The sequence below is a fragment of the Caretta caretta genome, chromosome 3, assembly GCF_965140235.1.
Source record: "Caretta caretta isolate rCarCar2 chromosome 3, rCarCar1.hap1, whole genome shotgun sequence".
NCBI lineage: Eukaryota > Metazoa > Chordata > Testudines > Cheloniidae > Caretta > Caretta caretta.
The window spans coordinates 186,853,356-186,870,879 of record NC_134208.1 but is presented as its reverse complement, the minus strand read 5'-3'; the positions used below and the strand labels follow the sequence as shown (position 1 = coordinate 186,870,879).

Sequence of the window (17,524 nt, the reverse complement as noted above, 5' to 3'; positions counted from 1 at the left end):
GCTCCCTCAGCCTCTCCTCATAACTCATGTGTTCAGTACCTAACTTCTCTGAATCCGTTTCACATCTGCAAGATTGGGATAATAATACTTTGTTTTAGAAGTATGAAGATTCAGGTTTGTGGAGTACTATGAGGATGTTAAGTGCTATATAAAAGCTAAATATTATTTTGTTTGTTCATTATTTGCAGGTGTTCTTTTAGACTTTATACCAACTTTTCAAGTTAAAGAAACTTGGAGCAAAAGTCTACTTTCAAGAGTCTGACCTGTTGTAATATCAGTATTTAAAATTCTTGCAGTTTGTACAGTTTTATTATGTTTTGGCTGATGGCATTAAATAAGAGTGCAATTTTAGGTTTTGATCCAGGAAACTGCAGTACTCTTCAATGGAATGATAGGAACAGGAGACTCACAGCAAAAACATATGGCTGCAGAAATTCTGCTAAAGATCATGAAAAAGCCTAGAAATAATCAGATAGCAATAAAGATTAAAGGTGAATATTAATGGCCCAAAGCTCCATTTTGGAGATACGAATGCAGAAGTAGAAAACTTTAGATGGCATGCAGAGATCAGTTAATCAGCAGAATTTATCCTGCATTCTGCCCTTTGAGTTTCACAAATCTCTGTATGAATTTGGCTCTCTAAGGGGTTATCAAATCTTAATATTTGCCAAACATGTTCAGATTTAACCCATACATTGGTCTCTACTTAATCACTTTTCTGATTACTATATCCACCTTGTGAATGACTCATCCAAAATGGTCTCCCTAGTCATTTTTACAGAATATAATAACCAGCACAATACTCCAGTTATGATCAGTAAGAATCTGTTTGTATGCCAATTTTGCCAGATACATAATATTACAAATCTAAGCAAGAACGATTGTATGTATATTGGATTCTTAAAATAACTGAGTCTGAGTGGGTTGGTAGGCCTCATTCTGTGTTGCCCTGCACCTTGTATAATGATTTTACACTATAGCAGAGTGAGTGAAAAACATTAGAATTTTGATGTGAAAGTGTTTTTCTGCTCTTAAATGGCTACAAAACATGATTTAAACATGGTTTTAAAATTTAAATTGCTTTTTAAAATTCATATATATTGCTCATTCTTTACTTCCCATTTTATAGTCTTAAATTGATAAATTTGTTGATTTTTCCTTGTGTCTTTTGTTTCCTAATTGGTCTTAGAATTTCAGATTTTACATAGAGATATTTTCTACTAAGAAGTTTCATATTTAAAATGCTCAGCTATACTGAAAAAGATAAATCTAGGGCCTCATTAACATCCTTACTGTGAAGGGAACACAAACTCAAAATACAAAATTGATAGCCTGTGCTCTATTTACAACCACTTATCTTTCTTGACTTGTGGAAGCTTAACGTACAGGAAGCTGGAATGCTTCATCCAAGCTATACCCTGACACCAAAGTTTGCAGTTTGAAGTCCACTGGAGTTGTACTTCTGATCAGTTAGATGCTTTTTAAAATGTCACTGTGAAATGGCTAAGTATAAGCTTTAGGAGTCTAATTTTAGGCTTATATTTTTTACGTGTGTGTGTAAAAGGCTGATTTTCACGGCAGAGTTAACGTGAATGTAGATAACTCGAGTTAACTCCTCTTGAGGTAATCTTATTTGAATGAGAATGGCCACACTTCAAAATAATACTGGAACATCACACAGTGATTGGATTACTGCAAGAGCAATTGTGTTAGTAGCTGACAAGTTGTGCTAACTCAGGCTGTAGCCTCTACTCCCTGACAGGTCAGCCAACACAAACTAACAGCCCCACCAGGGCCGTCCTTAGGCATATGCAACATATGCGGCTGTGTAGGGCACCTGAAAATTTGGGGCACCACTGGGTCTCGGTGTCCACCCTCCTGGCTCTTCCTGTCCCTCTTTTATCATAGAATCTCATAGAATCTCAGGGTGGAAGGGACGTCAGGAGGTCATCTAGTCCAACTCCCTGCTCAAAGCGGGATCAGTCCCCAACTAAATCATCCCAGCCAGGGCTTTATCAAGCCTGACCTTAAAAACCTCTAAGGAAGGAGATTCTACCACCTCTCTAGGTAACCCATTCCAGTGCTTCACCACCCTCCGAGTGAAATTTTTTTTCCTAATATCCATGTTAAACCTCCCCCACTGCAACTTGAGACCATTACTCCTTGTTCTGTCATACCGGCTGCCAACTAGACATAGAGCCATTGATCGCTACCCGTTGAGCCTGATGATCTAGCCAGCTTTCTATCAACCGTATAGTCCATTCATCCAGCCCATACTTCTTTAACTTGCTGGCAAGAATACTGTGGGAGACCCTATCAAAATCTTTACTAAAGTCAAGGAATACAACGTCCACTGCTTTCTCCTCATCCACAGAGCCAGTAATCTCATCATAGAAGGCAATTAGGTTAGTCAGGCATGCCTTGCTTTTGGTGAATCCATGCTGACTGTTCCTGATCACTTTCCTCTCCTCTAAGTGCTTCAAAATGGATTCCTTGAGGACCTGCTCCATGATTTTTCCAGGGAGTGAGGTGAGGCTGAGGGGCCTGTAGTTCACCAGATCCTCCTTCTTCCTTCTTTAAAGATGGGTCACTAAAGTAGCCTTTTTCCAGTCATCCAGGACCTCCCCCGATCGCCATTAATTTTCAAAGATAATGGCCAATGGCTCTGCAATCACATCCACCAACCCCTTTAGCACCCTCGGATGCATCACATCTGGCCCCATGGACTTGTGCTCGTCCAGCTTTTCTAAATAGTCCTGAACCACCACTCTCTACACAGAGGGCTGGTCACCTCCTCCCCATACTGTGCTACGCAGTGCAGTAGTCTGGGAGCTGACCTTGTTCGTGAAGACAGAGGCAAAAAAAGCATTGAGTGCATTAGCTTTTTCCACATCCTCTGTCACTAGTTTGCCTCCCCCATTCAGTAAGGGGCCCACCCTTTCCCTGACCACCCTTCTTGTTACTCTTAACATCCCTTACTAGCTGCAACTCCAAGTGTGATTTGGCCTTCCTGATTTCACTCCTGCATGCCTGAGAAATATTTTTATACTCCTCCCTGGTCATTTGTCCAATCTTCCACTTCTTGTAAGCTTCTTTTTTGTGTTTAAGATCAGCAAGGATTTCACTGTTAAGCCAAGCTGGTCACCTGCCATATTTACTATTCTTTCTACATATCGGGGTGGTTTGTTCCTGCAACCTCAATAAGGATTCTTTAAAATACAACCAGCTCTCCTGGACTCCTTTCCCCTTCATGTTATTCTCCCAGGGGATCCTGCCCATCAGTTGCCTGAGGGAGTCAAAGTCTCCTTTTCTGAAGTCCAGGGTCCGCATTCTGCTGCTCTCCTTTCTTCCTTGTGTCAGGATCCTGAACTCGACCATCCCATGGTCAGTGCCTCCCACGTTCCCATCCACTTTTTCTTCCCCTACTAATTCTTCCGTTTGTGAGCAGCAGGTCAAGAAGAGCTCTGCCCCTAGTTGGTTCGTCCAGCACTTGCACCAGGAAAATGTCCCCTACACTTTCCAAAAACTTCCTGACCCTTCCTGCAGGCTCCCACAGCTGGCTGCTGCAGCCTGGTGACTCTTAACTGTGGAGGGTATCTAGTAACCTAAAAGTTAAAAAGCCTTCCAGCCTGCCAGACCTATTAGCACAACACTGAAACTGTTAAATCGCCACTCAAGTGGTAATGAAGCCATTTAACAGGCATTTCCCAACCTCCAGGTATATAAGGTTTCTGAATTTCTGACAAAAACAGTTGTGCATTATTGTAATATTTACTCGGAACATGTTAGTCTACAGGACCTTAGTTTAAAATTTGTTTTAAAAATATTTCATTAGTGAGTTGGTGAAAATTATAAAATCACATCTCTATAAAAAAATCTTTGCATAGATTTTTAGATGCACACTCATCTTTAGCCTTAAATGCTTGGATCTTCAGGCATATAGTTTAACTAAATCCTTCAAAAGACCACTGTTATCTAAAATACACATTTTAATTTTAATTACTATAGTAAAAAAAAACAAAACTTGCTTCCAAAGTCTTCCTGTCCATCCCTTTCTCCCTTCAGCCCCCGCCCCCTCATTGAAGAGAGCCCTTAAAGGGACAACACCCCTTTCCTTCCAGATAGCCGGACAGAGAGTTTCCCTTTCTTTACTTCTGACTATCTTATGAACTCGTTTTAAGAGAACCCTCCCGCAAAATGAGTACCTAGTAAGATATAAAATCCTTTGTTATGCCTAGAATATTTGGAAACATATTTTTTAAAGTTGGTGAAATTTCATAAACATGTCTATTGTTATGGAGATCACACAAAGTAAATTAGTGTTCCTTTTTTCTGAAAGCAATGAACGTTGTTATGAACACACTAAACCTCTGTGGCTGATTAATTTAAAATAATGGCTTTGTTTCAGTGAGTTAAATATGTAGTAATCTGGAATGATTACTTTATGAAGGTTTAAGGGTTCATTTAAAATATAAAATCATCTTGGAAATACTGATTAAGAAAATGTAAAACAGAGAAGAACTGCCTCATGTATTCCATAATATTTAATATTGTATTCAGCAAGATAGCTGACTCGCCCTTACTACAAAGTTTTTGCAAATAAAACTTCAGGGTATATATATAAAAAAACCCTGTCACTGACATTTTTTATTCCCAAATTCAGTGCTTTTAATTAGGTACCTTCTGCATGTCCAGTCTTCACCATCTGGTATGCAGTGGAAAACATGCTTCATTTTATTTAGAAAGAAATTGCAGAAGAGTGTTTTTTTCATATGCCATTTGCTTCATTTGGGTTCAGGGTTTTGGCTGGAAGGGGGTGAGCAGGGTGGGGGAGGGAAGAGAGGAGGAAAACAATGGGGAGGGGGCGGGGCCTGGGCAGATTGGGGAGGGGCCTAGGGCGAAGCAGGAGTGGAGTATGGGTGGGGCCACAGGCAGAAGAGGTGGGCTGGGGAGCTAGCCTCCCCAAGCGGCAGCTTCACCCACTGCCCATGACAGCAGGTAAGAGTGGGTTGGCTCCCGCATGCCTAGCGCGCACTGCAGTCTCCTTTGGTGGGGGCCATATTCACAGAGCCAAATGCGCCAGCACCACACATTCTGTGTGAGGGAGAGAGTACGGGGGTCTCTGGGGGGAACTATGATTCTCCGCCGCGGTGAGGCGGGCCGTGCATCTCGGTATCCTTTGCTGCCTTGTCCCTCCCCACCCTTGGGCTGCGAGCGCGGGCTGCTGGCAGGCATAGTGGTAGTAGTTTAATAATACTGCGTAGGGCTGCATAAATCCTAAGGACGGCCCTGAGCGCCACTGTATTTGAGTTAAGGATTTTCGTGTGTGGATAGGAATGAAATTAGGGGGCAACACTTGAGTTAACTGTGAAGACAAACCATAAATATAGTTCATAGCAACTTTGTTAATGTATTGAAAGTCTAAACTTGTAGTTGTTGACCCTGAAGCAGTTGGGTTTTCAAGTGACAAAAGTTTTATCCTACTGAGAGGAAAAGTTTTTATTAAAAATTCAATTTTAGCACATGCTTAGCTTTAACCATATGAATAATCTTGGTAAACTCAATGAAATCAATGGTGAACTCATGCGAGCAAAGTTGTATTCCCACTTAAGTGTTTACAAAATTAGGTCCTTAATTTTCAATATTTTGTTTTTTGGCATAGCAGTCTTGTAAAATTCAAAGATATTCTACCAGCAGTGACATTAAAATATATAATATTTTAGCTTCTTATAAATTCTAACTAGAGGATCACACACCTTGTTGCCTCTGTAGACCAACCTCATGGCACACACCAAGGGCTCCTTGCATCCCTCAATTCCTCCCCACATGGTCCCTCTATTTCAGGGACTCCCGGCATAAACTCCCCTCCCTACCTGCCCATACACACAAACACCCCTTCCCAGTCCTCCTTTCACCACATATCAGGGGCTCTGTGTTTCTCTGTGATGGCTTTATACTATTACCTTCTGTTCTTCCCTTCCTGCTCTGTGTGCCCCACATTACCTTCATATCGGGGGCACTGTGTGCTTCCCATTTCCACCCATCCAGCATGCCAGGGGATCAGTGCGGCCCCCATTCCTCCCTTCCCCCCAGTGTCAGGGTCTGTGCCACCCCATTTTCCCCTCCTTCCTCCTCCATGCCAAGAATTCTGCACCCTCTCATTTATCAACAAAATGATTTTTTTTTTTGATTCGGCAACAAAAATGATTAGGGGTCTGGAACACATGAGTTATGAGGAGAGGCTGAGGGAGCTGGGATTGTTTAGCCTGCAGAAGAGAAGAATGAGGGGGGATTTGATAGCTGCTTTCAACTACCTGAAAGGGGGTTCCAAAGAGGATGGCTCTAGACTGTTCTCAATGGTAGCAGATGACAGAACGAGGAGTAATGGTCTCAAGCTGCAGTGGGGGAGGTTTAGATTGGATATTAGGAAAAACTTTTTCACTAAGAGGGTGGTGAAACACTGGAATGCGTTACCTAGGGAGGTGGTAGAATCTCCTTCCTTAGAGGTTTTTAAGGTCAGGCTTGACAAAGCCCTGGCTGGGATGATTTAACTGGGAATTGGTCCTGCTTCGAGCAGGGGGTTGGACTAGATGACCTTCTGGGGTCCCTTCCAACCCTTATATTCTATGATTCTATGATTCTATCTCCGTCACATGCCAGTGTTCTTTGTCCCCCCATTTGCCCTTGTGACTGCTCCTGTCAAGATGTATGCAATTTTACCGTAGCCCTATTGGTCTCGTGATATTACAGAGACAAGGTGGGTGAGGCAGTATCTTTTATTGGACCAACTTCTGTTGGTGAGAGAGACAAGCTTTTAAGCTTACACAGAGCTCTTTAGGTTTGGGAAATGTACTCAGTGTCAAAAGTAAATGCAAAGTGGAACAGATTGTTTAGCATAAGTAGTTAACACATTTCATGGGACCATTCAAAGTGAAGTGACCTGTTAACACCTCCACAATCATAGGAGGAAAAGGAAAAAAAAAAAGTCTAAAAGCATTGGTGTGCTTAGGAATACACTATTAATATTTTCCAGTTGGAATATTTTATCAGCTTAGATAACACAAGATGCTTCGTTCTTGTAAATTGACTTCAGTGGAGCTATGACAATTTATAATAGCTGAGGATCTGCTCTTATAATCTTTAGCAGCAGAGTACTGTAAATTGATATACAGTAGAACCCCGTTTATCCGAGCCTCCATTATCCAGCTATCTGTATTAACTGGAGTGGGGCTTGGGGCGTCTGCCCCAGTATTCACAGTAATTAGTAATTGTACTGGATGTTTCAGATGATTGGATTTGTCAGTCATTTTCTATTTTTACTTGTTTAGAGAAAGATCTCAAAAATATGAATCTGTCAGTGTAATACTTGTTGGTAATTAGTTTTCTTTTTCTTTTTTCTTGCAGCAACCCTAAATCCACCAGCCAGAGAGTAAATAAGAAAGTCAACAATGATGCATCACTTAGGATTCAAAATTTGTCTATTTTGGTGAGACAAATAAAATCTTATTATCAGGTAAGTAATTTTTTCTCTTGCTGCCTTTTATGTAGATTTTTGAACAAGTTCTTAATAAATTTTTAGAGATGAGTCTGACAAAAGCAAGGGGAGCAATTAAAACCACAACTGTATGAGTTTATTTTTTTCAATTTGTCTTTTAGTCAACATTTACCACTGTTCAGTGTATGCCTGGTTCTGGTGATTATATTCCAAAGTAGGAAGGGGATCTGAAAACAACTAAAATTTGAATTATTGATCTGTCCATATAGCTGATTATTCACTGTTCTGAGTTGCTCTCATATTAAATCATTTAATGTCAACCAGCAGCCTCTGAATCCACATACATTTTGTGCAAATAAGGGATAAGTATATCACATATGAAATCAAAGTCTGCAAATTGCCCCCTGGTTTACGATGACTTTCATTAAATTTTTATTACTGTTGAAGGAACTTGTCATAAATATAAAGGGAAGGGTAACAACCTTCCTGTATACAGTACTATAAAATCCCACCTGGCCAGAGGCACAAAATCTTTTTACTTGTAAAGGGTTAAGAAGCTCAGGTAACCTGACTGGCACCTGATCAAAAGGACCAATAAGGGGACAAGATTCTTTCAAATCTGGGGTGGGGGAAAAAGGTTTTGGTCTGTCTGTTCTGTGTGCTTGCTGGACACAGATCAAGGAAACAAGCAACCAACTTCATTAGAATTAGTAAGTACTAGCAAGAGAATGTGTTAGCTTATTTTTGTTTTGGCTTGTGATTTTCTCTGTGCTGAGAGGAAGGTATATTCCTGGTTTTCTTTTTGTAACTTTAAAGTTTGGCCCAGATGGAAATCCTCTGTGTTTTTGAGTCTGATTGCCCTGTAAGATTATCTTCCATTCTAATTTTATAGAGGTGCTTCTTTTACCTTTTTTCTTTCTAATAAAGTTCTGTTTCTTTTAGAATCTGATTGGGTTTTTTTTTTAGTGTCCTTAAAAAAATCCAAGGCTGGTCTGTGCTCATCTTGTTTATTCTCAAGCCTCCCCAGGAAAGGGGGTGTGGGAGTTTGGGGGGATATTAGTGGGGAGTAGGAACTCCAAGTGGTCCTTTCCCTGAGTTTGTCTAAATCATTTGGTGGTGGCAGCGTTACGTAATCCAAGGTAGAAGGGAGAATTTGTGCCTTGGGGAGTTTTTAACCGAAGATGGTAGAAATAAGCTTAGGGGGTCTGTCATGTGGGTCCCCACGTCTGTACCCTAGAGTTCAGAGTGGGGAGGGAACCCTGAAAGAACTACTTAAATTTTTTGTTTGATTTTTGTTTATCATTTGGTTGAGTTTCCCTAACAGGAAGTACTTGAGAAACCCAGTGATGAGCTAATTCCACAGCTATAGCTTAGCTATTTTATTTTATTTTAATGTGATAGAAGGCATAGTATTGTGTGGGCAGACTGTGCGCCCCCACATAGCCCTACTGAAGTCATTGTGGTTCTGTATGATATGGGGGTCTGCCTGTAATCTATACAATGCACAGTACAGGTTTGGGGACTTAGTGGGGCACTATTTTACTGTTCATTGATTTTAATCATAACATTTTGTTCCTGGATCATTTGTATAGTCTTGGGCTACCATGTTAAATAATCTGTCAATCGAATGTTGAAATCAATTGAATGTTAGGCTGTGTCATGTATGATTATTGTAAGTGTGTGCCTGCCTGATGACACTGACATATTTGGCAACTGTAAAAATGATCATTATAGTGAAGATAAAGTTCTTTGAGTCCTCGCACTTGTCCATTACATTGGAGGTTTGTGCACATCTCATGCATGAACATTGGAGAGTTTTCTTTACCGGTATCTGTAGGGAAGGCTCCACTCTTCCCATCTCCTTGTGCTCAATTCCTTCTTACCCTCTGTGTTGAGTAATTGGAGCCTCTGGGTTCATAGTTTGTTTGAGAGCTAAGATGTGGGTACTTATCTTACCTTTCCTAGTGGTTTGCTGGCTGAGATAACTGTGGTATTCCAAGCTCTGAACGGTTTCCACCGGGTAGCCTCTGCTTCTGTGAGTAATCAAGAACCACTGTGCATGTGCTGCATCCAAATCTTCAAATGCTCCACCTCACAATGTGGTTCATGAGTGGTTAGGTGTAGAAGAGGTACATTGCTCAGTGGTAGTTCAGGATGTTCTACTTTAATAGCAGGAAGCCTTCTACAAGGGCTACTTACCTGAATAAATGGAATGTTTGTCTTTCTGGGCAGCTTTCTGGAAACTGTCAACTTTGCACACATTTGGCCTCAACTGTGTTCATTAATCCTATAATAACCAGATTATTTAAGATTATATAGATTATTCCCTCTTGTTTGTGACCCGGTGCTGACTTGGGACTTAAATTTAGTATTGTCTGCTCTTATGAGTCCCCCATTCAAGTCCTTAGCATCTTGTTCATTTCTGCATCATTCAGCCATCACCTCAACCAGCAGGGTGGGAGAATTGCAGACACTTGTCATGGATCTGCAGTATTGTTTTTTATAAGGACAAAGTCCAGCACAGACTTCATGTGAAGTTTCTGTGTAAGGTGGTTTCCCATTTCCATCTTAATCAACCTATATTCTTTCTTGTTTTTTCCCAAAAATTCCGTGCTCACAAGGGTGAACAAAAGCTGCACATCCTAGATGTGCACTGAGTTTTGGCGTTTGACCTGGACAGAACAAAATCTTTCAGGATCTCTACCCAGTTATTAGTTTCTTACAAGGAACACAGGAAGGGTCACCTGATTTTGACTCACTTGCAAAATGGATTACCAGTTGTATCTTTGTCTTACGCTGCAATGGGCAGGACTCTACCTGAAAAGTTGACAGCACACTCTACCAGAGCTCATGCAGCCTCGGTAACATCTGTAGCACACATCGCTATTGTACGTTTGTAGAGTAGCTACATAGTCTTCTGTCCACATTTACTATGCTCTCACCACTGTGTCAAGAGATGAAGAGACAATGCAAAGGTAGAGGAAACCTGTCTTGCAGTCCCTCTTCCGCTCAGCCTCTGATCCCCACCACCTTTGATAATAACTTGGAAGTCACCTAGTAGTGTAATGGACTGCAAGCACTTGAAGAAAAAAACAGGTGTAACACACACTTATCTCAAAATAGCACCCTGTAATTCCCATATTTATCATTCATAGTACAACCACCCCCCCCAGTCTCTCCTGATCCACCATGTGGGTTGGGGAAGAGCCCAGAGACATTCCCCTCTGGTGGAACCCACAGTCCAGGTCAACTCCTCCTGTGTCTAATCAGGAGTTGGGAGGTTTGGGGGAACCCGGGCTCGCCCTCTACTCTGGGTTCCAGCCCAGGGCCCTGTGGATTGCAGCTGTCTAGAGTGCCTCCTGTAACAGCTGCGTGACAGCTGCAACTCCCTGGGCTACTTTTTCATAGATATTTAGGTCAGAAGGGACCATTATGATCATCTAGTCTGACCTCCTGCACAACTCAGGCCACAGAATTTTACCCACCACTCTTGTGAAAAACCTCTCACCTATGTCCGAGCTATTGAAGTCCTCAAATTGTGGTTTAAAGACTTCAAGGAGCAGAGAATCCTCCAGCAAGTGACCTGTGCCCCATGCTACAGAGGAAGGCGAAAAACCTCCAGTGTCTCTTCCAATCTGCCCTGGAGGAAAATTCCTTCCCGACCCCAGTTATGGCGATCAGCTAAACCCTGAGCATATGGGCAAGATTCACCAGCCAGATACTACAGAAAATTCTTTCCCGGGTAACTCAGATCCCGCCCCATCTAATATCCCATCACAGGGCATTGGGCCTATTTACCATGAATATTTAATTACCAAAACCCCCATGTTATCCCATCATACCATCTCCTCCATAAACTTATCGAGTTTAATCTTAAAGCCAGATAGATCTTTTGCCCCCACGGCTTCCCTTGGAAGGCTATTCCAAAACTTCCCTCCTCTGATGGTTAGAAACCTTCGTCTAATTTCAAGTCTAAACTTCCTGGTGGCCAGTTTATATCCATTCATTCTTGTGTCCACATTGGTACTGAGCTGAAATAATTCCTCTCCCTCTCCAGTATTTATCCCTCTGATATATTTATAGAGAGCAATCATATCTCCCCTCAACCTTATCTTAGTTAGGCTAAACAAGCCAAGCTCCTTGAGTCTCCTTTCATAAGACAAGTTTTCCAGTCCTCGGATCATCCTAGTAGCCCTCCTCTGTACCTGTTCCAGTTTGAATTCATCCTTCTTAAACATGGGAGACCAGAACTGCACACAGTATTCCAGGTGAGGTCTCACCAGTGCCTTGTATAATGGTACTAAAACCTCCTTATCTCTACCGGAAATACCTCTCCTGATGCATCCCAAGACCGCATTAGCTTTTTTCACGGCCATATCACATTGGCGGCTCATAGTCATCCTATGATCAATCAATACTCCAAGGTCCTTCTCCTCCAATTGATGCGTCTAATTGATGCATCCCCAGCTTATAACTAAAATTCTTGTTATTAATCCCTAAATGCATGACCTTACACTTCTCACTATTAAATTTCATCCTATTACTATTACTCCAGTTTACAAGGTCATCCAGATCCTCCTGTAGGATATCCCGGTCCTTCTCTAAATTGGCATTACCTCCCAGCTTTGTATCGTCCGCAAACTTTATTAGCACACTTCCACTTTTTGTGCCGAGGTCAGTAATAAAAAGATTAAATTAGATTGGTCCAAAAACCGATCCTTGAGGAACTCCACTGGTAACCTCCCTCCAGCCTGACAGTTCACCTTTCAGTAGGACGCGTTGTAGGCTCCCCTTTAACCAATTCCTTATCTACCTTTCAATTTTCCTATTGATCCCCATCTTGTCCAATTTAACTAATAATTCCCCATGTGACACGGTATCAAACGCCTTACTGAAATCTAGGTAAATTAGATCCACTGCGTTTCCTTTGTCTAAAAAATCTGTTACTTTCTCAAAGAAGGAGATCAGGTTGGTTTGGCACAATCTACCTTTTGTAAAACCGTGTTGTATTTTATCCCATTTACCATTGACTTCAATGTCCTTAATTACCTTCTCCTTCAAAATTTTTTCCAAGACCTTGCATACTACAGATGTCAAACTAACAGGCCTATAATTACCGGGATCACTTTTTTTCCCTTTCTTAAAAATAGGAACGATGTTAGCAATTCTCCAATCATATGGTACAACTCCTGAGTTTACAGATTCATTACAAATTCTTGCTAATGGGCTTGCAATTTCATGTGCCAATTCCTTTAATATTCTTGGATGAAGATTATCTGGGGCCCCCGATTTAGTCCCATTAAGCTGTTCGAGTTTCGCTTCTACCTCAGATATGGTAATATCTACCTCCATATCCTCATTCCCATTCGTCATGCTACCATTATCCCTAAGATCCTCTTTAGTCTTATTAAAGACTGAGGCAAAGTATTTGTTTAGATATTGGGCCATGCCTAGATTATCCTTGACCTCCACTCCATCCTCAGTGTTTAGCGGTCCCACTTCTTCTTTGTTTTCTTCTTATTTATATGGCTATAGAACCTTTTACTATTGGTTTTAATTCCTTTTGCAAGGTTCATATACAGTTGTGATATTTCATACAAAGCTTTCCATGTAAGACAGCATATGAAAGTTTCTTACAATGCGGGAAGGAACAAAGCAGCTCTTCCGAGGAACCTTCAGCAGAGGATTGACAAGCACCTCCAGGAAAGTTTCCTAGAGATCTCTTTGGAGGATTCCTGTGAGATCTCGGCATGCATTAATCCCCTGTGCTGTACTGATTAGCTCACAGGGAAATGTCTGGCACACAGAAACAGAGCCAGTCTTGTACCTTTCTATACCCTGAACCTACCTCCGCACTACACAAATCACAGCCACTTACTAGGCGTCTCCTCTCCTGCTTCTTGCTCACAGAAGAGCAATTTTTGAGACTGGCTAGACACCTCCAGAGTGATGAAGAGTTCCTTGCTGTCTGCCCCACCAAGTGACCCGGCCGGGGGCTCCACATTATTGTCTAACTGCACCTGTTCATCGATGACTTTGTCCTCCGGGTTAGGTCCTCTTTCTGCCACCTCCAGGCCTGCCGAAGTATCTACGGGGCTCTTGGTGGTGGAGGTGCGGTCACCTCCAAGGATCGTGTCCAGTTCCTTATAGAACCGGTAGGTCTTGGGTGAAGCACGGGCGCGACAGTTTGGCTCCGTTGTCTTACGGTATGCCTGCCTCAGCTCCTTTATCTTTGCTCTGCACTGCATTGTGTCCCAGTCATACCCCTTTTTGGACAAGTCTTGAGAAATTTGCCTGTAGGTATCAAAATTTCTACGGCTGAAGCGCAGCTGGGACTGCATAGCCTCCTCTCCCCAAATACTTAGCAGATCCACAGTGGTCCAAGCGGGAGAGCGTTTGCTGCATGGAGCCGCCATGGTCACCTGGGGAGATGCGATGAAACCTCTCCATGTCAAGCAAACAGGAATGGAATTTCAAAAATTCCTGGGGCTTGAAAGGGGGAGGGACGGATGGTTGTTTACCTGTCTGCAGGGCAGTGGAGTTCAAACTTCTGACTATAGCGGTCAGGATGGGCATTGTGGGACACCTCCTGGAAGCCAATTAAAGCAGTAAAATCAAGCGTAGTGTCTACATTGGCGCTTTGTCGACATAACTTTTGCGCAAAAAGCTTTTTGTCTCTTGTCAGGGGTTTATTTTGTCACCACAACAAGGCAGTTTTGCACCAAAAGTCCCATCATAGTTTGTATGCATCCACTGTTTCGTTGACAAAAGTTGCCTTTTGTCAACAAAACTCTGTAGTGTAGACAAGGCACACGGACTAAGGGTATAAAATAGGGGACAGTGGCACCATGCTTTGGAACTTTCTCCTCCCCCACCTGTGCTGGAAGCAACAAGAATGCTGGAAAGACAGAAGACTTCATCTTAGGAGACTTGTTCCAGGCTTGAGAGAGAGGTCTGTGTATTATGAACTGTAACATCCCATGGGGTGGGAAAATTGCTTGATCTAAATACTGCCTAGTGTAATAAGGTTTAAGATTTAGATTTTGAGCTTACCTTTAATTTTCTATGGTAACTATTTCTGATCTTTTATGCCTACCACTTATGATCACTTAAAATCTATCTTTGTTTCTGTGTATTTTGCCTTCCCACCTCCACACACAAATGCTCAGCAAAACCCCTCTGTCCACTCAGTCTTAAGTGGGGGTGGGTTGGGGAACTTCTGGTTAACTCATCCTGACAGTTATATTAATTAGAGGGTGTGTTCACATGCATTCTCAAAAAGGTTTGTGATTCAAGCAGTCACGGGTACCTCTCAGCATAACAACAGCAAAACTTTCCATCTGGTTTTGGTGGCCACAATTTCACTAAGACTGCACAATTCAAGTTCATTTTGTATTTCCGGTTTCCCTATTAAATAACTAGTTACAATTCTTACAAGATAATAGTCAGTTTTTTAATTGGCATGAAGTGGTACTGGTAATTCTGTATATGGCACTTTTCACTTTGAGTTAGCACAGTGCTGTGGAAGTAACTTGAGTACTATCTTTTGTGTGGTTTCAGAGTAGCAGCCGTGTTAGTCTGTATTCGCAAAAAGAAAAGGAGTACTTGTGGCACCTTAGAGACTAACCAGTTTATTTGAGCATAAGCTTTTGTGAGCTACAGCTCACTTCATCGGATGCATGCAGTGGAAAGTACAGTGAGGAGATTTTATATACACACAGACCATGAAAAAATACACGTTGTAAGGAGAGTGATCACTTAAGATGAGCTATTACCAGCAGGAGAGTGGGGTGGGGGGAGAGAGAACCTTTTGAAGTGATAATCAAGGTGGGCCATTTCCAGCACATTTCCAGGAGTTAACAAGAACGTCTGAGGAACAGTGGGGGGGAGGAATAAACAAGGGGAAATAGTTTTACTTAATATAATGACTCAACCACTCCCAGTCTCTATTCAAGCCTAAGTTAATTGTATCCAATTTGCAAATTAATTCCAATTCAGCAATCTCTCGTTGGAGTCTGTTTTCAAAGTTTTTTTGTTGAAGGATAGTCACTTTGAGATCTTTTGTGTGAAAAGTAAACTTAAGTCTTTCGCACTTGTTGTTGCAGATTCCCTGGCACTTTTTACAAGAACAAGGTTAATCATGATATTCTGGCCAAATTCCAGTTTGGGAAATTATCTCTGTATCTGTAACTGTATCTCTGTATACATGAGTTACCATTTCCAATGGAAACTGCTTGGAATTCTTGCTTCCTATCCTAAATTATTTAGTGTTACTATGTGTTTCACTCCAGCATTCAGGGCCTTGGTTCTATGTATCACACATTCTTTTCCAGTGCATTCAGCATGGACAATGCTGACAAAAGTTGTGGACCTGGTCCCAGGCAAGGACATGGTCATGCTGTCACACCTATCTGCAGCTGAGCATGGTATGGGAACATCAGTCAGATGACTCTCATCACGTAGGGGAAGTGAGGGCAGTAGGGATTCCCAGACAAAGAAGTACTAAAACACAAACACACACACACACGAGAGAGAGAGAGCACAAATAGAAAACCACTGTCCAATGTAGCTAGATAATCTAGAAATATTATAGTTATTTCAAGAAAAAAGGTATGCCTGGTATCAACACTATCTGAAACTGTTTTACATCATAGAGAACTGTCTACATTAATTGAACCTATTGAGAATTTGTTTTAATTCCGTTGGAAGAATAACTGGCCTTACAAACATGAAGTTGTTGATAATTAGAATATTTGCATATTCATTTGAGACTGTTTTTAGGGTGTGATGTCATTAACATAGAAAGTTCACTCATCTAATTCTGCTTAGCACCCTTGCCACTGAAAAAGAGAAAAAAACAACTGTGTAACATCTGTTAAATAATTTTAGATTGTTTTACCAGATCAACTATAGGCTCAGCAGGTGCAGAATGACTGCTGAATGTGCTTTTGGCCATTTGAAAGGGCACTGGAGCTGTCTACTCACATGATTAGACTTTAGTGAAAAAAATATCTCCACGGTTATAGCTACCTGCTGTGCGCTTCATAATATCAGTGAAGCAAAGGGGGAGAAGTTTCTGCAAGGGTGGAGCACAGAGGTGAAACAGCTGGCTGATGATTTTGAGCAGCCAGATACCAGGACTATAAGAAGAGTTCAACAGGGAGCTATACAGCTCAGGGAGGCTTTGAAAGACCGTTTCAATAATGAGCTACAGTAATGTGTGTTGTAGCGTGCTCTGTTTGGCATTGTTTTTTTAGCACCCCAGTATGAATCTTGTAATGAGTGCTCTGTGTTTGGTAATACGACACTTCAAATGAACCTATTGCTATTCTTTGAATTCTGTCAGTCCCAGCCCCCATATGTTGTGAACTAATAAAGATTAATTAAGTTTTCATAAACAGATTTTTATTCCAAACATATGCAAACAAACATAACTTTAAATGAGTGAAACTTTATAAATACAGGGGAAATGGCTTAACGGTGAAATCCTAGCGGATCTTAAGCATAAAAAAGAAGCTTACAAGAAGTGGAAGGTTGGACATATGACCAGGGAAGAGTATAAAAATATTGCTCGGGCATGTAGGAATGACATCAGCAGGGCCAAATCGCACCTGGAGCTGCAGCTAGCGAGAGATGTTAAGAGTAACAAGAAGGGTTTCTTCAGGTATGTTGGCAACAAGAAGAAAGCCAAGGAAAGTGTGGGCCCCTTAATGAATGAGGGAGGCAACCTAGTGACAGAGGATGTGGAAAAAGCTAATGTACTCAATGCTTTTTTTGCCTCTGTCTTCACGAACAAGGTCAGCTCCCAGACTGCTGCGCTGGGCATCACAAAATGGGGAATAAATGGCAGCCCTCTGTGAGAAAGAGGTGGTTAGGCACTATTTAGAAAAGCTGGATGTGCACAAGTCCATGGGGCTGGACGAGTTGCATCCGAGAGTGCTAAAGGAATTGGCGGCTGTGATTGCAGAGCCATTGGCCATTATCTTTGAAAACTCGTGGCGAACGGGGGAAGACCCGGATGACTGGAAA

General features: G+C 41.8%; 1 protein-coding gene across 9 annotated transcripts in view; it reads left to right on the top strand.

The window, feature by feature from the left end:
* The window catches only part of CCDC88A (coiled-coil domain containing 88A), a 366,404-nt gene that overhangs the window by 95,682 nt on the left and 253,198 nt on the right, over positions 1 to 17,524 (top strand). For all 9 annotated transcript variants that reach the window (XM_075127191.1, XM_048842828.2, XM_075127192.1 and 6 more), the window contains exon 3: positions 7,405 to 7,513. In XM_075127191.1, coding sequence (XP_074983292.1) covers positions 7,405 to 7,513 — 109 coding nt within the window. The remainder of the gene's footprint in view (positions 1 to 7,404; positions 7,514 to 17,524) is intronic.